Below are 24,757 nucleotides of genomic sequence, written 5' to 3'. Positions count from 1 at the left end.
TGACAATGCTCCTTACCGAGGCACCACAGATGACCATCACCAGCCAGAAAGAAAATACTGGATGGCTACAATGCAATTCGTGGGAATCCACTGGTTCTCCGCAAAAGAACACAGATGCTTTTGGCAATGCAACCAAATGAATACTCTTAAAAGCAGCAGGGTTTGCTTTCATTCCTTTTCCCCTTTTCTTCTTAAAATGACTTTCACTGCCTTGGACCATAAAAAGCTCTAGATGGCCATCACTACGTCTGGACTATTTAGAGGAAGGCAGGTGTCAAATAGGACAATTACAAGAATATCCTACTAAACCTCTAGAACAGCACTCTGCAAACTTTTTGGCAACAGGGATTGGTTTCATGGAAGACACTTTTTCCATGGATGTGGAGGAAGGATGGTTTCAGGATGATTCAAGCACGTTACATTTATTGTGCACTTTATTTCTATTACGATTACACTGTAATGTGTAATGAAATAATTATATAACTCATCATAATGCAGAACCAGTGGGAGCCCTGAGCTTGTTTTTCTGAAACTAGACAGTCCTATCTAGGGGTGATGGGAGACAGTGACAGATCATCAGGCATTAGATTCGTGAGGAGCACGCAAACTAGATCCTTCGCATGTGCAATTCACTATAGTGTTCACTCTTTTGAAAATCTAATGCCACCACTGATCTGAGAAGAGTTGGAGCTCAGGCAGTAATGTGAGTGATGGGGAGTGGCTGGAAATACAGACGAACCTTTGCTGGCTCACCGCTCACCTCCTGCTGTGCAGCCCCATTCCTAACAGGGCAGAAACTGCCACTGGCCTGGGGGTTGGGGACTCCTGCTCTAGAACATGTAATCTGTCAAAGAATGAGCATCCCAGCCCTCGAGCAACATCTTACTCATTAATGTCCCCTAGTTGAAACACAGCTCAGAGTGAGGAAGTTAAAATGACACCAGCCAGTCCAAACAGATGTCACAAGGTCTATGAACTGAAGTGCACACACTTCGTGTGCTCAGGGACCCCTCGAGACCTCACTTGTCCTTAGTAACTCTTAGTTCAGAACACTTCAAATTAAGACTTGATAACTGGTTTCTAAGATCATGAAAAATGAAAAGGCTGGCAAAATGACCAAAGCATGAATTGGCAGCTGAGAGCAGAAACCAAGAAGAAAGAAAAATTATTTTTAAGAAAACAACAAACTAAACATCTCAAATAGCACAGCAGCTGGAGGTTATTTAATACACACTAGAAGTGGATTGTTTACCTCAGTAATAGGTCCTTGGAGGTACATGATTACCGTTTAATCTTTAATAATAAAATTACCTTGAGTTTTCAAATAAAGACTGAACACATTAAAAGAAATCCAGGTGGAACACTAGTATAATCACAGGTGAGCTAAAAATACCATAGATATTATGCTTGGTGAACCAGCTTTGCCCCACCTGGTTTCCTCATTAATAAGTTAAAGAAATCTTTGGCATCTATTCATTCTTCATTTACATAAAGAGTTGCATTTACTTTTTGAAAATCGTGCTTTGACAATTTGGAGGTCCTAATAAAATGTGCAAGTGACTCACTCTACACAGTCAGTTAAATTGTACAGCCCAGGAACTGTATCTCACGGGCTGCATGCCCAGTCACATGTCTCCTTGGCTTTGGAGGCAAATCCCAAATGGCAACAGAACGTTACCTGAACTGACTAGCTATCCTCTCTAGCTTTTGTTCCTAATCCTTGGCCAAGTTTCACTGGGGTTTGGGTTTGCATACAACTGATAGTTACCTCCCTCGCTGGCAGCCATGACCAGGAATCTGGTTTCACAATCTGACCATGTGGTGATTTGACAGGTACAACTGGAATCCAGTCGGTCAGGTGAGAGGTGACAGACCGTTGCTGTTCACGATTTGTTTTTCTATTTACGTACTCAGATCAGGAATATACTTCGTGCCTGATGGAAAAGCAGCCAGTCTTTTGAGATCTGGAAAAGTGAGATTTTGCAGTCCAGTGTTCACTTTTGATCAGTAATTGGAGCTGTGGGTCTTATGCCATAAACCTTTCATCTGTGCCTCTACCTAAGGAGGAGCAGGGAAAACACTGTGTGTAGGTGAAATATTTTTCTACCTCCCGAGGATAGTAATAAATAATAGAGGAGGCCTGCTATTCTCATTGGTTTATAGACTAACAAATAGATAAATCTAACATTCCCAGAATTTTAAGACTTTATTTTCTTGAAATGAATTTTATGAAATTCTAATGCTTTAAATGTGCTCTTTTTTTAAATGACAGGGTCTCACTCTGCCACCTGGGCTGGCATTCAGTGGTGTGATCATGGCTTACTGTAGCCTCAATCTCCTCGGCCCAGTCAACACTCCCACCTCAGCCTCCCAGGTAGCTGGTAGTACAGGCAGGCACCACCCCACCTGGCTAATTTTTGTATTTTTTGTAGAGACAGAGTTTTGCCATGTTGCCCAGGATGGTCTCAAATTCCTGGGCTCAAGTGATCCTCCCACCTTGGCCTCCCAAAGTGCTGGGATTACAAGTGTAAGCCACCTCACCTGGCCTGACTCTGCTCTCTTAAAAAAAAAAAAAAGACCTGATTTGATAATTTGGTTATAAAAACTGCTTTAGAGACGCATGTTCTCAGGATCTCCTGGGGCTGTGTCTGGATAAATAGAATTTTTAAGAAAACAAACACATTTTAAAATCAACAACAAAACAGCTATATATCTCTTCCTTGTTTTATCAGTGTATAGTATAATACAACCATAATTTTATTTTTTTAAAAATTTGAATTTGTTTTATGATAAAGTGATTAGTTTGCCTGAATTTTTAAATTGTCTCATATCAGTTTGCTAAAAACATAAGCTAATATTATTTCCATAATATGAAAAAAGATAAAAACATTGTACTCACCTAAACTGAATTATAACTGTGACAAATCTGTTCACATTATCAGTAATTATGTTCTGTGATGTGTTAGTGTGAACATAATTTCCAACACCTTTAAGTATTTTTGTCTTAGTGTCTGGTTGTTCCAGAATGTGGGAGAGAATAATGAAGGACAGAAGTTGATGGAAACGGAAAATTGAAGATTTGAGCAAAGGGAGTTTGATTTAACTTGGTTTATAAAACCTGCAAATAAAACGGCTATAAAGAAGGAATAGCATGTTAAGTATGTTTAATGTAATGCATTAAAAAATGTAATATATGACAAGCACCCTGTTAATGGAAAACTAAAATGCAGTTATCTGTATTGAAATGACAGACTCATCTTGGAGAAATCAGCCTACGCTTGCAAAAGGCAATGAAAGGTACTTGTACCTAATCTGCCCCAAAGAGCAGAGACTAGCATCTCACAGGAGCAACCTTCTGAGCTGTGTGCTAACTGGAATATATTCTTCGTATTTAAAATAACAAAAAGGGTTTTCTTCATTTTTGAATGATTTAAGGCTACTTGCTCATCATAAAATAATCTATTGCCAAACCACAAACATTCGCTACTCTCAGGTACACACAATTCTGCTCTACTCAAGTGACAAAAGCTCTGATTTTGCCTTCAAATCAGACAGACCCTAAATAAAGAAAAAAAATAAAATTTCTATGATACCTATTACTGAACTACTTTTAGGATGTCCCAGAGAACCTCCGGGCAATCACAAAGATTTGCTCGTTAGTTTTACAAAAAGCAAGAGGCTAGAAATAATTCGGTTTGTTGACTGGGCCCCTAAAAATTTTTCATATCGAATGAGAAAGTCACCCTTCCTTAAGATAATTTTGTACAGGGAAAATATTATTTTTAATAATAGAGATAAGGTTCAAAGACTGGGTACTTTACAGAAAGGCCTTGATTACATGTCAGTGCCCTCGCTCTCTGTAATATATTCTTACAAAACTGCTTGAAAGGATTTTAACTCTCCTTCATGCTGATATTGTTTGTTAAATTAACCATAACCTAACTATCGCCACTTAACTCTTACATTCACCAAGTGTTCTCTACTTTTCCTGTGAGCTTGCCTACAAAACACAGTACCTCCTTAATGAAGAAAAGACAGCGTTAGAACTGTGGATAAGACGTTACCAGGTATTCTTAACGCCTGATATTCCAAAGAGTTGCACAGGCAAAAATGAGACAGTACTGAGTAGCTAAGTCAGATTTTCAGGACTCTTTTCAGTTCATAAATAGACGACTTCATGAAACCAAATTAACAGCCCAAGATGCAGAGGAATAAGAATTAATTACATAGAACTGACTGACTTGATAATAAAAATCGAATTTCTAAATGTGGATATCTGCTTTGGAATATTATTAGTATTATTTTTAATGATCTACTTTTTCAAGGGGAAAACCCCTCGGCATTCATGCCACTCTGTCGCTCATCCTCCATTCAGCTGACTCTGATTTCGCAAACTAAATGAAACATTATGCTCACGGTGACTTGTTCTCACTGATCTCTCAGAATTCAGGAGGCAACTTTTTTGAGCCACTTTGCTTTTTAATGGCAATACCATCATTTGCACAGGCTGGACAAGAATCCGTCATCCCTTTGACCACCGTGTAGTCAAACAAATAGACTCTGCCACCGAGATCAAGCCTAGAGTGTCAAATTTAAAAATAAGCCTCATTTCAACAGATATGACAAGACCACTGATAATGAAAAATTTACCACTTCATACTTGGAGCGATATCCACAAAGCTCTTTCAAGAGGTGAAAACTGTCTGTGACTTAACGGGCCCAACCTTACAGGCAGTGCAGAAGGTCACGTCCTGGATTGTCAAGATCCATACCAGATTTGGAAAATCTGGAGGAGAGAGAAACTCTCCAGGACTTAACAGGTGTTGAAGATGAAACCTAGCCGAGAAGCGTGGCTTGAGTTTGGTTGTCTATCCTTGGAACAGAAGTGGAAATAGACGTCTGGAGTCATGGAAGCCATGAAAAATGCTCTCCCAGATTCCTTGGTAAGCTATTCAGATATAATAGTCGCTCGGCATGGTTTTGTATGCTAATTAAGTCTTCGGAATTTCTGTCAATGAAGCAAACCCAAACACAAACCCATTTTAGTCCACAAATAGAGATTATTTATGATAATAAAGACATTTCTCTTTATTATCATAAATGATAAAGTCCCGTATAACTGACCCACCCGAGCACTATCTAAATTCTCTAAGGGGATGCACATTTATTCTCATTCGCTAATGTCAGTTAGGATATTTGAAAACTGTGTAAGAACAGACATCAACTTAACAAAAACTATGAGGATTGCAAATGATTCCTGCCCTAAAATGTCCAACATATTTCCTTCTGGACGGATACAAACGGTTTCTGTCCATTATAATCTGAAGATTACAGCGGGGCGTCCAATCTTGAGCCACACATAAAATACACTAAGATAGCTAATAAGCAAAAACAAAGGCAAAAAACAAATTTCATAATGTTTTAAGAAAGCTTAAGTTTGTACTGGGCGTCACTCAAAGTCGTCATGGGCCACACAGCCCACAGGCCCCGTTAGACAAGCCTGGGTTACAATTTTATTCCTACAGGGTATTAACTAGTTTTGGATGTGATTCAAAAATCATACTCTAGTATATTTTGGTAACTAAGTACTTCTGATAATCCTATAGTGTTGTTGTCAGATTTACTACCCTGCGGCTTCTCTCATTTAGGAAATCATGAAATGAAAACGAATCAAAGTAATCTCTGACAGGCAGTCATTCTAAAAGAGAAATACTTGTGTTTAAAAGAGAATGGGAAAATGCAGTTGTCCGTTCTCATTCATTAGTGAGACTTCACGGGATATTTCCTCCCGTCTTGTTATTTTCAGTGTTTCGACAAGAAGTAAAAATTCATTTTAAATGGAAAAAGACAACTCAATAGATCTTGTGAGTATGGATAGTTTGGAGTCACTGTCCAAGCTGAGTCAGAGCTGAAGACAGTAAGGGTGTGCGCGAGCAGTGTGCAAAAACCTGAGCACCACTGAGGCAACTCCAACTTTCTAGACAACCTGCTGTAAAGACAAATTTACTACCTAATTCTCGCTGAGTCACGATTTCACTGACTGCTTCTCTCATAACCACACACATGCAGATTTAATGCTATAATCAAAGTCAGCATTTCCTCATAGTCTTAAAGAGAAGCTTGTAAGATTCGGAAATTTCATAAAAGTCTCAACCCCTCTGTCATGTTTTTCAAGAGTTTATACTTGTGAGGAGTTCACAGATCAACTAAATTAACTGCTGTAGGCCTTCAGGATAGCCAAACATGCCTATGAATAGTGATCTGGGAAGAGGAAGGACAGCAGGAGAGAAGAGAACCATAGCAGCTATGACTAGTGAGCACGAAAATCCTGCATTCCCACGTATCCTGGAGTTGGTCTACAAGGCTGCCCTGTAGATACTGGTTAATGAAACAGTGAGGTCAATCATTGCTGGGGTGAACATTACCAATCGCTCCATCTCCTGCTCCCTGAGTCTTTCCTCCCTCTGCCGCCGGTGATAATCCATCAGGTCCTCACGCCCTGAAATGGAGCTAATGCTGCTTTTCCGTTCCCGAAGGACAGGCTGGGGGGTTCCTAAGGCCTGTCTGAGGCTTTCCAAATCAGCCTCATCAGACTCCACAGATCCACAAGAGAAGTTCCGCCTGGTCACAAACACTCTGTCTGATTCTTCAGCTAAAAGTGAATGACTTGAGTTTGTCCCGGCGTATGAAGCCCGATCAAAGTCATCAGAGACGCAGGAGGAGGTGGAGGCCAGAAGCATCTTCCGAGCTACTCGAGGACTGGCAGGGACACTGAGGGTAGAACTTACATAAGGATTGCCGTCAGAAGCAGAGGTTTTATAGGGTAAAGCCCCTGAGCTCAAAGAAGAAAAATTAAGGTAATTGTCGTTGTCTATTATGCTATGAGGTAGATCCTTTTCCCCAAGTTTTGTTCGTTTGGAATTGCCCAGAGAGTTTCTCGGAGGCAAGCTGAGGGGTGTCAGCTGGTTCTCTGTGGCTTTGTACAACCTGGGAAGTGACCGGCTGTAGGCTCCCATGTGACTCAGGCTGCTGCTGGGGTACTTCCTGGTTCTCAGATTGATGTTTTCAGATGCCAGCTCCTTGTGTCTGGTTAACTTGGGTTGGAGCAGCAGGCTGTCCTGAATGCTCATTTTCCTGCCTTGCTTTGGGCTTGAAGGTGTGCTTGCAGCTCCCGATCTGCTGAGAGGAGGGGGGCCGGCATCACTCAGGGAACTTCCATTCCACATGGCTAGGAGCGAGCCAGATGCCTGCCGACCTTCCAGGCCTCCCAGAAAGCAGACATTGTCATGCGATTTATTCCTGGAGCTATGTTTGGAATAGGGAGGCTTCTCTGAGAGCCTCCAGGCCCTTTCGCTGTCCCGGCCAGAATAAGGGTCAAAGTCTGCTCTTCCAAGTGGATATCCACTGAGGGAGGATGTAATGCTGAGTGAAGGAGTTGGAGGTTTCATGGAAATAGTTTTGTCAGTTCCATCATACGAGAACTGCTTGCTTCCCTGGATTTTGGCTAAGGAGGAGCTGCTTCTGACACTGGTTGCCACAGGAGAAGGGCTTCTCTTTGCAGGCACAGGTTGTGAGAGGGTTAAATAGGAGCCAGAATAGTCCCCATTGGCCTTAAATCTCAGACTGGAAGAGTACTTCTTTGGGCTAAGGCTCTCCATCACGTTTTGGAAATCGTTCTCAGTCGAATGCACCACAGAGTCTCCCTTTAAGCTCCCATTTTGTAAATCTAGCTCCTTTTGGCTATGCTCTTCCATAATCTTGCTGGAATCTGTAAAGAAATAAAAGAGAACACTTTTATTTTATTTCTGTAAAGAAATAAAAGAGAACACTTATTTAAAAAAAGATTTTAAAAGAACTGTTCCCTGTTAGGCCTACATCTCAACAAATAATCTTTCAGTCTGACCTAATGCAACTAACAAGCACATACTCAGTTTTACTAGTAATCCTGTTAAAACTGTACAGCAAATCGAAGAAGAATAAAGACCTTTTTATTGCTGTCCTTTTAAGTTACTTTTCTTTTGTACATAAGATATTCCAGAAGTTTGGGATATCCAGAAGATACCTTCTGGGATATCTTATGTACAAAAGAAAAATAAAAGGACAGCAATGACATTTGAGGGAAACAAATCTCTAACCAAGGAAAGGTGCAGGATTAAGCTGGTACATAAAAAAGACAATTTCTCCTTGATGTTCTGGCTCCTAGTGGAAAACCTGCTTCCCTAGTGACTAGCTAATGCTCAAAGGCATAATGCAATGGACCTTCCTACAGACGTCTCTGCTAGAAACATTAACTGCTCAGAAATAAAGTCTCAAGGAAACAAAATTCACACTTGGGAAGAGAAAGAAAAGTTTATGTTAGACACTGTTCAATAACATGAGGGTTAGAAGACGGTTCTTTAAATGTGGGCTCTGGGAGTTACCTTCTCAACAAGAAGAGTTAAAGGTCCTTTAGTCGTCAGAGGCAGGTGACAACAAAGAAAAAGGTATTCCACAAACTACTGACACGTGGTCAGGACGGTCTATTTAAAAAGCTGACACTGTTATAGCCTTCAAATTTTCTAGTACCCCAAATGCACTCCGCTATTCCTTGCAAATCCTCTCTTCTAGCAGAAACACCTATCAGGACCAACCTACTCTTCCAGGGACAGATCAGGTTTCTACCTTCCAGGATTACAATTTTTAAGAAAATGGGTTTGAACAGCGTTCACTTAAGAAACTAAAGCTTTAGCCTATGGAAATGTCTTTGAGTTACAAACTATTACCGCAAACGGAAAGGCTTATATTTCTAACTGATAAAAAAGGAGTTTCTTAGATTATCAGCAATGGGAAAATACAACTTAAACATTGTCATTGAACCTATGAGCCACTAAAACTGTCCTCCAGGCCTTGGGCACATCAGACACTAACTATGACCTCTCTGGTGATATAGAAACAGTATCACATATGGTTAGTAATGGTTTCACAATGTGGTGGTCTCTGTAACTAAGCCACAAGTTTAAGGAAGAGGTTCTGTCTAGCATTTTTACCTTACTGCCACCCCTCTAGCTCTCGTTGCCCCATAGGTGAGAAACTCAATGAACCCAAGCTTTTTGTTTTTTTTTTGAGACGGAGTTTCGTTCTTGTTACCCAGGCTGGAGTGCAATGGTGCGATCTCAGCTCACCGCAACCTCCGCCTCCTGGGTTCAGGCAATTCTCCTGCCTCAGTCTCCCGAGTAGCTGGGATTACAGGAGAGTGCCACCATGCCCAGCTAATTTTTTGTATTTTTAGTAGAGACGGGGTTTCACCATGTTGACCAGGATGGTCTCGATCTCTTGACCTTGGGATCCACCCGCCTCGGCCTCCCAAAGTGCTGGGATTACAGGCTTGAGCCACCGCGCCCGGCCCCAAGCTTTTCATTTTAACTAAAGCCTTCCTCACTCCCTCCCAGCCATGGACTAATGACCTTCACCCTGCTGCTCAGCTTCATATACTTTCTGAGCAAATTCAGGCAGCCTAGTAAAGACCTGCTTCTTTATCCACAAGGCCAAGAAACAGTCTGGCTGCCTAAATGCTGGTGACGGGCCACTGACTCAGCTGCCCCTAGAGGTGAAGCCTTCCCCAACAAACTCTGCCTCGGGCTCCTTATCCTCTAACCCAAAGCCCTTTCCCGAGACTTACAAACATAATTCATCTTTTTAAATGTACCTCAAAAAAAAATCAAGTTTTCTCATTCTATTTGCCTCCCAGCTGGGATCCAGTCCTGCCATCTAGTTCTCGGGAAGTCTTTCATTCCTGAGGGACAGGGCCCTTTCCGCCCCCAAGACAAACGTTCCTCTCGGCATGTGTCTACCACTATCGGTTCTGGTTTTAAAGGCAACACCAGCCTGGTATGAGGCATATCTCACCCGCTCAGAGGACTGAAACTGAGACTCTTCTATTCTGAACTGGCATCCCCTCTCATTGGTTTGCCATGCTGAAATTCCAGCAAGCTTTGGACAACTGTCTCAAGTTAAACACTCTGGAACTGAAAAAATAAGGAAATAGATGGATCCTGAGGACATTAAGGACAACTTAATAGAGAAAAAATTTCTAAACCACTGCCAGATGATGAAGAAGATGCAGAAGAAGCAGTACGAGAAAACACACCGACATTACGCATCCTGGCAGAAGGGTTCTGATTATTCAAGACTGCTGTTGGCTTCTCTTACAACGCGGACCCTTCCATGATACAGGTACTGAACCACAGCAAACGGCTGAAGGAGGATTGGTCCCATAAAAAACATTTTTAGGGGGTGTAGGGGAGAGACAGCGGGGGATGGGGAGGGATAACATGGGGAGAAATGCCAGATACAGTATGCACCTGAAGTGAAATCAATACATTTTAAAAATTAAAAACAAATAAATAACATTTTTAGAGAAATTTAAAAAGTAAAAAGTTTACTTTTTGTAAAATTACACTTTACAAAAAAGCATAAAGTTACACTGATTGTGCCTACCTGTTCTGCCTCCCCTTTGCTACCCCAGAGGCATCAAAACCAGCTTCTCCGCTTCCTCTGAAGACCTTCAAGATGATCCACTTCCACTTAATAAATAAATATATTTTCTCTTCCTTATGAACAACTTAATAACCTCTTTTCTCTAAATTACTTTATTATGATAGTACAGTAGATCATACATATATTAAAATATGTGTTAATTGGCTTTATTAGCAAGGTTTCCGGTCAATGGCAGGCTAACAGTAGTTAAGCTCTGGGGGAGTAAAAAGCTATCTGCAGATTTCCAATTCAGCGGAGTTGTTCAAGAGTCAGCTGTACATACACACAACCATACACACAGGTGGGGATCAAGCCAAAATCCTGGGAATCAGCACTGGCCTCCTCTGTCACTAGCACCCCCTTCCTCATTTTATCCATCTCTAAATTCTACCAACACTGTCCTTAAAACATTCTGAATGTGATCACTTCTTAGCATTTCCACCGCAGCCTCTCTAGTATGAGGCAGAATCTTCTCTGGGCTCCCCCATGTGCCTGTTCTTCCACAACAATAATAACAATTACAATGGACTGGAAGAAATTACACCAAAAAAAAAATTAGTAGTGGTTTTATTTGGATGGTAGTTTTACCAGCGATTTTTAACACCTCTCTCATACTAGTTTATATTTTCTACATTTTATGTAGTATGTTTGGACTGTTTTGACAACCAGAAAAAAAAAATACTCACTTAGCATAAAATACTAGAATATGTAGCGACACTTCATTTTAAAGTCGTTCAGACTGTTTTTTTGTTTTTTTTTTGAGACCGAGTCTTGCTGTGTTGCCCAGGCTGGAGTGCAGTGGCACAATCTCAACTCACTGCAACCTCCGCCTCCTGGGTTCAAGCGATTCTCCTGCCTCCGCCTCCCACCTAGTTAGGGTTACAGGCGTGCGCCACCACACCTGGCCAGTTTTTGTATTTTTGGTAGAGGCGGTGTTTCACCATGTTGGCCAGGCTGGTCTCGAACTCCTGACATCAAGTGATCTGCCTGCCTCGGCCTCCCAAAGTGCTGGGATTACAGGTGTGAGCCTCCTGCACAATTAGATATTTTAAGTTAATTTTTCCTTACCGCTTGCCAATTTTCAAGTCAGATATTAACTTTTCCAAAAAAGATTTCTTTAAAGAACTTCTTGATCAGACTAATTTAATATATAAATATTGAAGACTGCAACATTTTTTTCAACTCTTCTAAATGACTCTGGCAAAAACATTCATCATGAATTTACCTGTTCCATCCTTTATGCATCTGAAACATTAAAAAAATCAAACATAACACTTCCCTGATATGAATAAAGCCAACAGAATTGTTATTTAAAAAGTCTGTAGATATTGATTGAATAGCTTCGATAATATTAATATTTGTGTTTTTTAGGATGTAGCTACATTACTTCCATGTTTGAGTAGTTCTGTTTATTGTATAGGGAAAAAAATAAAAAAATCTCAATGGGTCGTTTCAGGTACTTCGTTCTTAAATCCATGCCTACTGTTCATCAGACATTTATTTAGCAGGCATTAGTGTTACTCACTAATATTCCAGTTCTGTTCCTTTCAGGAACATAGTGAGGTTGCTCTTCCTCATCTCTGTGAGGTTAGGTGTGGCTCGGTACCGTGCTTTGATCAATGAAATACGAGAGAAAGTAACTTGCCAGTTCCAAGCTGAAGCATCATGAGTCAGAGCATGATTCAGCATTTCCCACTCCCTTGCTAAGAACTAGCCTCCATCCAGGCTTAGGGAGGCTTTGTTAGCCCGCACTCCTGAATGACGGACGACAACATGGAACGAGGTCCTTGTCAACCCAAGATTGTCTACGGCCACTGAGATTTGGGGGTGCTTTGCTAATCTTCATTAAGTGCCAAGTGTAAATCAGGCTCTGAGCTAGGCACCGGGAGACTTGCAGTAAGAGATACCGTTCCCTGCCTTTCCCTAGCTTAGAGTGTAAAGGGGAAAAGGTGCTTAGAAACAAGGAATTGCTATGCATGCCTTAGTAGAAACAATTGGTGGAAGGAAATGGAACATGGAGTGGGGTGAGTCCAGTGAGAATGGTAGTTTTGAGGAGGTTATAGAATAAAGAAATGATGAAGAAGCCCACCAAAGGGAAGGGAATCTGCTAGGTATTACTCAATAGCAGCATAAAGCCACTTGCACACCTAAAATTCTGTGAGTTTAAGGGTGTAAACAAACTTCCAAGCCGAATTAGGTCAGACCACTGGTACCTCCAATGAACATCCTCTCTGTAATAGAATTAAAAACAAAATCCATGTAGGAAAAATCATTTTCTCTAACACTGTTTTTTAAAATCTAGGACTATAAGTCTCCTGGGATGAACTATATTTAATAATCATGTATTTCTCCCTCATAGTTCCCTAAATCTTTTTCTATCTCCACCACCAAGTAAGATACACCCTGCGGGGTCCAAGTAGCATGCCTCCCCTAAAAGTGATTTAACTTGGTCAGTAATCCTTCAAGTGTTTAGGATCTTCTACATTTTGGTAGCTATTTGGAATAGCTACCAAGAAAGAAAAATCTCTGAGATGTTAGAATAGACAAAAATGAGTGCCAGGTAGTAAGAAAGATTTCCCTTTGAAAGTAATATACACGAAATGGGAAACAGAACTAAGAGTCTTCCCATAGTATGCGGACACAGCAACCCAGAAAGCAAGCCACAGCAGATGTCGCTAAGTGTAACACAAAGCTAAGCACTTCCACCCGAACTGCATTTGAAATACTTACTCCAACAGTAAAGAATTGAAGAGTTTAATACCTCACGTCAAAATGAATACTCAGAGGTTTGGCTCTTGACCACTGGACATTCAACAAACATCTTATCTGTAGCATAAGATACTGATGTTATTTTTCAGATGATAAAATATATCAATATACTCCAACCTGTTTGTCGTTGGAAATGCTACTTAATCACGTGACTAAAATATTACCAAGCTCTGTCACCTATTTATTTGGGCTAAAGAAAATAAAGAGTCTTAAACTACAGTACAGATTCCCTACTACCCCAGAAAGTACCACTACTTTTCCCCCTCTCCAACATACACTTTTTCTGAAAATCAAAAACTATGATTACCAAAGCAGACTGGGTGGCCAAACAAAATGTAACAGCAGAATTTTCCAAAGTAGAGTTGGCTGAAAGATCAGCTTTATAAACTCCAGGGAAAAAACAGGCAGGATATTTGCAAATAACAAACCACATGTGAGAAACAGCCACGCACCACTTCTTGGCCATGTGTATCTGTAGAGGAAGTTACGGATGACTGCGATGGCGGGGCATTCCAGAGAAAAGGGATATTCGAGCCTGATACTCCATTGTTTTTTCAGTTCAAGCTTATCGGTCCTGTTTAGGAAGTGTCAAGCGTTGTGCATTTAAAGATTTACCATCAAGTGATACCACAAATGTGGAATCCACTCGTTTTCCTGAAACTTAGTTTATCTGCCACAGCTGGATGCGTAGGTGTATTTGTTTCAACTTGGAATCTCTTGGCCTTACAGATCAATTCAACTCAAAAGGTACAGAATCATTTAGATGGTTGACTTTTCTGACCCCATGAGTGACAACAATGGCTACTGACAGCTCTTGCCTTCTCTTCTTCCAGAGTGCCCTTTTCACTTCAAGGAAACGTGGACCAGTCATCGGTCGCGTACTTTGAATGAGGATTAGAGAGTAGAGGCCGGAGGATGAAAAACACGGTGAAAGAGTTTGGGTTTAATTCCCCAGGCAATGAGAGCGGGAGGGATGTGACTGCAGACACCAGAAACCGCAGCTGAGTTGAGAGGAAGAAAGCAGAGTTAGAATGAGGATAGCGGGAGGTGAAGGAGAGCACACCACAGACACTGCCAAGGTGACGAGAGGAGGGAGGGAAGAGGGGAAGGGAGGTCTGTGTAAACTCGCGTAAGAGAGGAGGCAAGGAAGATGCCAAGGTTTACAGCCTGTCTTCTTGATGTATGCTGATGTGTTTATTATGGGTTTCCTGTATATTTCACATAAAGAAAAAGAGGTCTCAGTGAAACTGTACGATTCCCGCATTATGTTACCTTGGAAGGAAAACAATCCCGAAGGCCTCAGTGGCTACATGCCTTATTACATGCGTATCCACAGAATGGGCTCGGAGAAGCCACTGCATCTGGTGCCCATCGGAGAGAAAAGGCAGCACCCAGAAGTCTAAACAGGAAAGACGTTAATGTGTGTTGAAACGTCTGTGTTTACTTTCCAATCCATAAATGTAATGCCCCCAGTGATCTTGCTATTTATCGCTTGAAACCTACTATACCACCTCATTAGAAAGCGAATTCTCCAGCTCCATTTATATCAGATAGCACCATAACAAAGCCAATCCCCTTCAAACTATGAATCATCAACAGTGAGTTTAGGATACTGTGAACTGTAGGGATCTCAGTTTCAAGATAATGAAAACACACCAAAAAAACAAAGGGTTTTTTTTTGTTTTTGAGACAGGGTCTTTCTCCCAACTGGAGTGCAGTGACAATCTTGCCTCAATGAAACATCTGCCCCTCACACTCACGCTGACCTCCCACCTCAGCACCCCCAGTAGCTGGGGCTACAGGCATGAGCCACCACACCTGGCTAATTTTTAAAAAAAATACTTTTTGTAGAAACAGGTTTTCACCATTTTGCCCAGGTTGGTCTTAAAACTCCTGGGCTCAAGTCATCCACCTGCCTTGGCTCCCCAAAAGTGCCAGGATTACAGGGGTAAGCAACTGCACCCAGCCAAGAGCAAAGCTTTAAAAAGCAAAGAGGTAGATTTAAATGTTGGTTGTGTTGTATTGTGCCGTGTTGTGTTACAGAAGAGGTACTTCAAATCTGGCCTATATAAACGCAATAAGCCAGGTAATTTATACCAAGTGAGTATGGAGAATTCCCGTTACATAACATGTTACTTGTCATTTCACACTGTCATATACAGACACTGCTTAGGATCATCCAATCAGTATTGGAGGAATTAAGCAAAGAGGACCTGACTGTAAGAACAAGTGACAGAACACTGTAAATCATTTCACATTGTTGGGGAAATGCAGAGGGATTTAGATTACAGAAGCAAATTCAGGAAAACCTGTTTCAAAAAAAAAATTAGGGTGTGGGTCAAAATTTCCACTTTATAATAAAGTTTGTGTCTACACCCATGCCCTGCAAGAGCCACAGAGCTGGGACGCTGACTCGGAGTGCACATTAGGGCCACAGAGCTGGGACGCTGACTCGGAGTGCACATTAGGGCCATGGACCTGGGGCGCTGACTCGGAGTGCACACTAGGGCCACGGAGCTGGGACGTTGACTCGGAGTGCACACTAGGGCCATGGAGCTGGGACGCTGACTCGGAGTGCACACTAGGGCCACGGAGCTGGGACGCTGACTCGGAGTGCACACTAGGGCCACGGAGCTGGGACGCTGACTCGGAGTGCACACTAGGGCCACGGAGCTGGGACGCTGACTCTGAGTGCACATTTTGTGGCAGACAGCGGTTGACGCCTGGTGGTCAAAGCTCTTCCCAAACCCTGGTGGTCCACAGGCTGGTCTCTTTCCGCACTGATGTTTACAGTAAGAAGAGGTTATGGATAAAGCATGCGCTGATGACATGTAATTGAATTCAGGCGTCAGCTGAGAGCAGTCCTTCAGAAGCGGTGCCATTCTTTACATGAATTCTGTGGGGGTATTTCTGTGGTGACCAATGGCAGCAGTTGGGGCCTGAGGGGAAGCTTTAGAGGATTGAAAAGAAAAACAAATCTACTTCAACCTGAAACGCCAAGCTTTACGACAGACAACAATGGACACAAAATCTCTTTTTCCACTAATCCCAACATCAAAACACAAGGAAGAGGGAGCTAATTATTAGAAGCTGCAGGCATAACCACTTGCCAGCAATATTCTCACTTCACAAATCCAAAAGCAGCCTATTCTCCTCATCCTCTGCTCTCTAAACACTAAACCCTTAGTCCCTCAATTCCCCCTCTGCAAACAGACCTTCCTACTTCACAAATACTTCCCTTCATTCTTAAATCCTCCTCAACCTCCTCTATCTCTGCAAACAAGCCTCACCTGTCCACACATCCCCAAACCCAACTGCAAACACCCACCTCTAAGCAAACAGCCCAGATCCTCTCTTCTCCCAATACCATTCCCTACCTCCCGTTTCTGCAACTATCTGCAACCCTGCACCTTCCCACTGTCTCAGTATCTGTCTCCTTAGAAGTTCCTCTTCTCGCACTCACTCATCCTGGCTTTCTAACCTCTGTTCCTTTAAACTCTTCCTCCACACACAGGATTTCATATCCCACGGCAGAGAGAGAAAAAAGCCTGTTTGTTAGTGGACATAGTCCCCTTATTGTTCTTTTTTGCAAATAAACACAGCAGCAAATGGATTCTTACTCCTCTTCCTTTGCACAATGTTCTTTGTCACTCAAAGCCCTGCCTGTTTGAACAAAATAATTATTACCTACTAGATACATGTAGGTAGGTGGATAATCTCCAAGGAGGATGTTTACAATTCTCAAAAAGATCCAAGAAAGCAGTTCCATGGGAAGAAATGTATTTTAATAGCAAAATAAGGAGGCTTGTTTATTCTTTCAGATTGAGCCTATTACAGCTGGCAGCTGTAAACCCTAATGTGTATAGACACGCACATGCACACACACACTCACAGAGACAGACCCACATGCTGTCCACATGCCTACAGTGACCTAAAACACACAAAGGCTTTTTGTGACTGCCAATGGGGGCGCTTCAGTATTCAGACAACAAGGCGCATCCTCAGAATTCACCAGGTGTTGGGAGTGATATGTGGCAGGGCTGGAGAGAAAGGTTGTGTTGTGTTTATTGTGCTGTGTCGTGTTAGAGAAGAGGAACTTCAAGTCTGGCCTATATAATTGCAATTATCCAGGTAATTTATCCCAAGTGAGTATGGAGAATTCCCAAATTACACAACACGTTACTTATCATTTCACGCTGTCATATACAGACACTGCTTAGGGTCATCCAGCCAACATAGCAAGAATTAATCGAAGAAGGACTGACTGCAGGAGCAAGTGACAGAACACTGTAAATCATTTCATACTGTTGGGGAAATGCAGAGGGATTTAGATTACAGAAGAGAATTCAGGAAAACCTGTTTCAAAGAAAATTAGGGTGTGGGTCAAAATTTCCACTTTATAATAAAGTTTGAGTCGACACCCATGCCCTGCAAGAGCCATGGGACCAGAATGTGGATGTGACGTGTCAGACAACCAACTACACCGTTGCTTTCTTGGTTTTCTTGTTTTTTTCTCTTGAACTTTTTCTGTATCATATTCTAAAGATATCTAAAAGAAGAAGGAAGGAAGACCATGAAGGAAAGAACAAAAGATTCAAATGGGAAAGGGGGCCCAGGAGGAAGTGGAGAGTGACAGGGGGATAATGAGAACATTAAGTGCAGATGGAAGAAGTGGGGGCACAAAATAAAAGTTCCAGCTTTTTCCTGTCACAATAAAACAGTGTAACCCCAGGCTACCATTCCCTTCTGTTATCCCTAGCTGTACTGAAGTCTGAGCTCTGTCCAAAAAAAAAAAAAAATGCCAGATGGTATTCAAAGGTTCCTAAAGGAATCACAATCAACAGCAACAACCATATTTCAAACAAGGATCTTCATCTCCTGTGAGCAGAGGCTGCTTTTAAATCAGTCTACATTGTTTTATATTAGGAATTCTTACAAATCGTATAGGTCTCTTAGCAAAGAGGGTAAACCATCAATCATAGGGATTTTTTGAAAAGTTTTGTGCTAGTCCCCTGAGTAAGACTAATCTGTAGGAACTTTAAAATATGCTTTAGACTCTGCAAGTAATTTGGCTGCATGTTCCGTGCGATAACTCCCTTCAGCCAGTGAGGAGGACAAGTTTAGGGGAGGACAGAAAGCAGAAGCAACCACAACACACTTCTGCATCATTCGTTTCCTCACACTTGCAAAAGTCCTTACTTTTATATACATCATCAAGATGTGCTTTGTATTCATTAGACTCACGTTTGTGTTAAAGCAGCGTTAGCAATATTTAAAAAAGAGACAATGTCACACACACACACACACACATTTATAAATTCAGCTCAACACAACTTAAAAGTATGCTATCTCTGATTACAAAAAATACAAGGCAGAAAATAATGTTTAAAAAAAAAAACAGATGTAATTACCTAATTCTAAAATATGGGAAAGTCCCCGGGGAGGCAGGGAAGGAAGACCCATGTTTTCAATAAGCAAATGAAACGGGAAAAAAAAACCAAGAGGAAGAGAAAAGTATTCTCAATTAGAGATTGAGGGGACATATCAATTAAATGTAATGCATGAACATGGTTTGGGATCCTGTCTTGAACAATCCATCCATTTTTTTAAATGTATGAAGCTAGGCCAGCTGGCTCAGGCTTGTAATCCCAGCACTTCAGGAGGCCAAGGCATGAGGACTGTTTGAACACGGGAGTTTGGACCAGCCTGACCAACATAGTGAGAACGCCATCTCTACAGAAATTAAAAAAATTAGCCAGGTATGGTGGTGCACACCTATAGTCCCAGCTACTCGGAGGTAGAAGCAGGGGCAGAGGGATCAGTTGCACCCAGGAGGTCAAGGCTGCAGTGAGCCATGATCACGCCACTGCGCCGCACCTGGGTGACACACCAAGACTCTGTCATTTTTTTTTTTTTTTAAGTATGAGCTTGGAGCAGGGAGCAGTAGCTCTGGCCTGTAGTTCCAGAACTTTTCGAGGCCGAGGCGGGCAGATCACTTGAGCCCAGGACTTCGTGACCAGATGGGGCAATATGGTAAGACCCCATCTCTAAAAAATATATAAAAATTACCAAGGTGTGGTGGCATAACCCTGGGGTTATGCCAGCTCCTGGGGAGGCTGAGGTGGGAGGATTGCTTGAGCCCAGGAGGCCAAGGCTGCAGTCAGCCAAGATTGTGCCACTCTACTCTAGCCTGGGTAACACAGTGAAACCCTGTGTCGAAAAAATAAAACTTTAAATTAAAAAAAGATGTATAAGACAATCAGAGAATTTGAGACTGGAAAATAGGTGATAATGCTGCGGTTTTTTAAAAGTGTGATGACGATATATCGTAAAAATACTCTTAGAGTTATACTGTAAATTACTTATGAATGAAACACGCTGATGTTTGGAATTTACTTTATAACAATCTATGTTTTGGGGGAAAGTGAGGTTTACAAATGAAACAAGATCAGCACATGAAAATGATTGTTGAAGCTGGGTGATAGGTACATAAATCTTCGTTTATTATTTTATTATTCTTTTAGTATATGTTTAAATTTTTGTGTAGTTTAATACTTTTATAATATCTTTTTAAAAAACTACATGCATTCTGCAAGTCAACACCAACAAAATCCATATACTGCCTTAAACATTATAGTAGCCGATTTTACAAAGAAGGTTGGAGTCATACCACTGGCTCCTAGCTGATTTTTTTTTTAAAGCATAAAATACTAACCCTTTGTCATACTGAATTAAGTTCCTAAAGGTGATATATATATTTTTAAGTACCTGGAAGAAGTTTGAAAGCAGCCATCACATTTAGGATATTTGCAAGATAACATTAGATGGGGTAGCTAAGTTTCACCACTGTGTGCCCAAATAATGATTTCTTCATAAAGTGGACATGTAAAAGCATTCAAAAAAACTGTCAAACTCTCCACACCAAGAATTTCGGCCTCAATTAAAAAGTTAAAATACACGCATACACATACATATGGACACACAAACATACAAACCCCTTAAAAATTTATGCTAAGGAAGAGACTACGTACTTTGTGGAGTTTACAGCTCTGTTACTGCTTCTCTGCACATGGAGGAGCTCCTTAGGTTAGAAGTTATAAACCCATATTGTAGAGTTCTTCAGAAAATCCTAACCAAGGATCCTGACCAAGTCGACCGTAAAGCTGAAAGGGTCTTCCTTTATTACGTGATCACCCAGTGAAGTGGAGAATCATAAGATCACTAACTTGGAGGTCCTGAATATCTGTGTGTACTGTATTTCAGATACAGCACAGGAATGCTACAGGGAAAAGCACCTTCTGATCTTTTGATCTCAAAGCTAATTTCAAGCAAGATAATTATCAACCTGGGATCACATGTGGATAAAGACGCTCTCTATGGACCCTGAAATCACCTCCGTGGACTTGAATTCAGTGCATGGGAGGGAAACTCTCCAATCTTCCCACCATCCTGCCGTGTCCCACACTACTGATCAAAATACACTCCTTCGAGAGTAATAGTTTATTTTTCCAAAGTAGCATTCCCCAGACCTAAATACTTGCTGGAATTCCCATTCTCCAACCCAAGGTTGATGAACTGGGAATAGTCAGAGTACAAGCAGGCTCACAAGAGGTGGAACGAACACAGGTCATTCATGTCTTCCATGTTTGTAATGCTTTTCTCTTTAAATTAAAAATTGAGTGGGTACAGCTGGGCATGGTGGTCCATGCCTATAATTCCAATACTCTGGGAAGCTGAGGTGGGCAGATCACCTGAGGTCAGGAGTTTTGAGACCAGCCTGGCCAACATGGCAAAACTCCATTGCTACTAAAGGTACAAAAATTAGCTGGGCGTGGTGGCCTCAGCACTACTCAGGAGGCTGAGGCAGGAGAATCACTTGAACCTGGGAGGCAGACATTGCAGTGAGCCAAGATTGTGCCACTGCACTCCAGTCTGGGTGACAGAGCAAGAATCTCTCTCCCCCCACCAAAAAAAATTGAGTGGGTGCATTTCTAAAATGCTGTAAAGTGAAAATAATAATGATATAATATCACATATCATTACTTAGCATCTGATTATGCAGAATGAGTATTACATGACACAGTTTTTCCTTCCTATGCTATCTACCTTTTGACCACTTACTGCTCAGAAGAAGGGAAAGAACTTGAAGAAGTAGAGACAACTAATCAATTAAGTTTAATTTAATTTTAATCAATGCTGTTTTTTTTAATACCTCTGGTCAAAAGATCTAATAAAGGACATGGTTACATTAGGATGTTATTTTTATTATAATAGTAGAAAGAACACTGGATTGGCTGCCTGGGAAGTGAGTCAGAAGATCCACCCTAGCTCTGGTTCTGCTAACAGAACTAAGATCTGGAGAACATCAATTCGCCTATCTTCATCCCGTTTTAGCAGAAGTTTCCCCGCGTTTAAAACGGTGAGGGTGCACTACATGTTCTTTCTGTTCCAACTTTCTAGACTCCCACAGATACTGGTTAAATAACACAGGAGTGCTCATTATATGATGCAGGAAACGGAAATGACCACAGAACAGAAACAGATTTAGTGATACGGTGGCAGCTACCTAATTGGGAAAGATTTCACCGGCACCGTTGCCCATGACGTTCCAAAGGCATGGGAAATTGTGAACATAGTGGGAAAAGGCCTGGTCAGAGGTACGTGAATGCAATATAATACGGGCATTTGATTTAGCACGATGTGTCAGAAAGGTTAACACAATATAATACGGGCATTTGATTCAGCACGATGTGTAAGAAAGGTTGTGTCTGCTTCCCCATGGCTTGTAGTTTCCTTAATAAATCTTAAACTGTTTTTGAAAAGCTACTTCTGCAATGACGTAAGCAGTGAGGCAGCCAGACATCACTTCTCAGTCCCCTCTGAATATCTTTTGGCTGTGAAGCCCTATTCACACTGGGTCTGCACTGGTCAAAAGAATGTAGGAACCGGGTTTCCTCTGCTTTCATCTTTCTTTGTTTTAGCAGCAGGGTGGTCAAGAAAGAAATCTTGGAAAACTCTTGTAATCTTAACCTTTTTGCTGTTCACAGGCTAATTCCATGAGCATACTGCCATCTAGGGCAGTCACATGCAAAGTGCAAACAAAACATTCCAAGACGATCAACACCAATGCCCACTGAATTAGCAGCAAGACTCAGAGAAAGCTGACCTGGCTTAAAGCCAACAATAAATACTGGCATACACAATACTTTTCTTCCTTTTAATTTGTAAAGCAAGGAAAAGTACTTCATCTAATAAAATCGACCTAGCACACTAAAAAAGTATCGCCTGTAAAAATCCTCTCAAAAACTTTCTGACATAACGAACCCCATCCCTCTGTATCTTATTCATCTGTTTCTTTATACAGCAAGTTATCGGCGACCTGTAGCTTTCACACATCAATAAAATGATTTTTACACTTGGGATTCTCTCACTGACCACTAGCTGCTACAGACAACCCTGCCTTTAAAGCAGATAAAGCACAAAGCTTCTTTTCTGCAACGTCTGAGAAACCTCCTCAGACATCACGAAAACAACTGCATGCAAATTAACTCCTGGAAGGCTCAAATTCCTGGATGAACGAGGAGATAAGTCCTGCCTTTACTAAATGTTTACTTTGAAGGGATTTTAAAACCTGAGCTGCAATTTTGGTTTTATTTATTTTCAAAAGACAAGTTACAATAATCAAGTCCCAATAAGTATTTCTAGCCAACAATTATTTTTTTTTAAAGTTATTCATGTCTCCTCTCCCATCATCTGAAAAACAGCAACAAGAATGGCCAGATGAAAGGTGATAATGAAAAGACTGCTACCCCCCTTTCACGTAGTACCTGCAGGAGGGCAGATCCCTTAAAAGGGCCGTCCATCACTCCTGAGTCATTTCTAAATATGTTACTATGTACTTGGCTTTGAGGTGCACCCTTTGGCTGGCTGTCAAAGTGATAAGAAACTATCTTAACACTTTTTAGAGGTTTTACGTCTCCCAGCAAAGGCATACTAAAAACTTCCCTATATGGCCAGAACCTGTCAGATTTGACTATTAGATAAAATGACTACCAGGAGCACTTGGCACACAGAACCAGAACCCATAATGATGAGCGTCATGGCTAACCACAGCAGTGTAATCCGGAGAGTACACGTTTGTAATTAAGCAGGCTATGGCATACGGCTTTTCCGATCATCTCATTGAGATCACTCCTTTCTATAAACAGATCCATTCACAAATACCATGCTTTTTAAACCCTCCCAGGCAATTCACAGTAACTTTCTTTACCATCATTTTCTTTCCCATTAGGTAAACAGACGGAATGGTGGAGACTGTGGGTGCAGGCGAAGGGCAACAGAACAGGTGGTTTGCAGATTCCGCCACTACCTAACCCCGTGAGTTGGCTGGAGGAAAAAGATTCATATAAGACAATTTCTAAGGTGCCTTTTACCTCCAAAATGATTTTGTCCTACCTGCTCAAAGAATAGTTACATCTGAATTGTCTTCTGATTCTTAATCCTCGTTCTATGCAATTGAATTTATATTAGCTATCCCCTCATCAGCTCATTAATTTCTCCCACAATTTCCCCAACACTAGCTCATTTCCACATATGCCAGGTATCTTCTTTTCTTCCATACTCAGGAGGCCTCTCTCCTTCTCCCTTCTGTCCAAGCCAGCCGTATCCATTCATGTACTTACTCTACTCTTAACAGATAAGGCAGGGAGGGACAGAAAATCTCAAACATTCTGTTTTGTACCTGGATTCAAAAGCAACATCTGCTATGTCTGTAGAACCATCTGTTGCCCACTTTGCCATGGAAAGGATGGTGCAGGCATCACAAGTGGGGTGTCACAGTCATATAATGGAATTACCCCTTTCTGGGAGTGGGGCACCCAGGCGTGTGCTCCGCAGTCCCCATGGCTAAGGCCGTCCCTCCCCCATTGAAGTATTCATTTATTTTCTCACAGGGAATGGTGCTTTTAAACTCTCACAAAGGGTCAGGTCCAGTGTTTTTTGTTTTTGGTTCCCATTCTCCTGAATCTCTATTTAAACATGTTAACTTCGGGTTGTACCTAGAACTCTGCCCGCCCTTAGCTCACTTGAGACCTTATGAGTCCTAAAGCTCTGAGCGTCTCCGTTTTTACATTTATACAATGAAGGGGTAGAAATCAGTGATCTCTGAGGCTCCCTTGTGCTCTAATGCTCCAAACTCCCATGACTTTAATCCAACTCAAAGTTGCCGATGAACACAAGTTCCTAGACCTCTATGGTATATTAAGGCTCTTAATATGGCAAGGACAAAAGAATCTGCTGCATACAAAACTGCGTCTGTGATAAAGGCCTCTGGTCTAACACAGTTAAACACGCTTCTTGAGGATCCGAATTAGATTAAGATCCCTGACCTTGTTAACATACTCCCCCAGGCATCATTGTTTTTGTGTCCTGCGTGTGGCAGGACGCTTCACCGCAACCCAGGCCTCTACCCACT

The 24,757-nt window shown here is 41.6% G+C and overlaps 1 protein-coding gene across 50 annotated transcripts in view; it reads right to left on the bottom strand.

Moving 5' to 3' along the window:
• PHLDB2 (pleckstrin homology like domain family B member 2) overlaps window positions 1–24,757 on the bottom strand; it is a 239,555-nt gene that overhangs the window by 82,650 nt on the left and 132,148 nt on the right. For all 50 annotated transcript variants that reach the window (XM_008982473.5, XM_008982475.5, XM_008982477.5 and 47 more), the window contains one exon: window positions 6,426–7,768. In XM_008982473.5, the coding sequence (XP_008980721.4) occupies window positions 6,426–7,768 (1,343 nt within the window). The remainder of the gene's footprint in view (window positions 1–6,425; window positions 7,769–24,757) is intronic.

Source organism: Callithrix jacchus, chromosome 15, assembly GCF_049354715.1.
Source record: "Callithrix jacchus isolate 240 chromosome 15, calJac240_pri, whole genome shotgun sequence".
Classification (NCBI taxonomy): Eukaryota; Metazoa; Chordata; class Mammalia; order Primates; family Cebidae; genus Callithrix; species Callithrix jacchus.
This window is presented reverse-complemented; position numbering and strand designations above follow the sequence as displayed.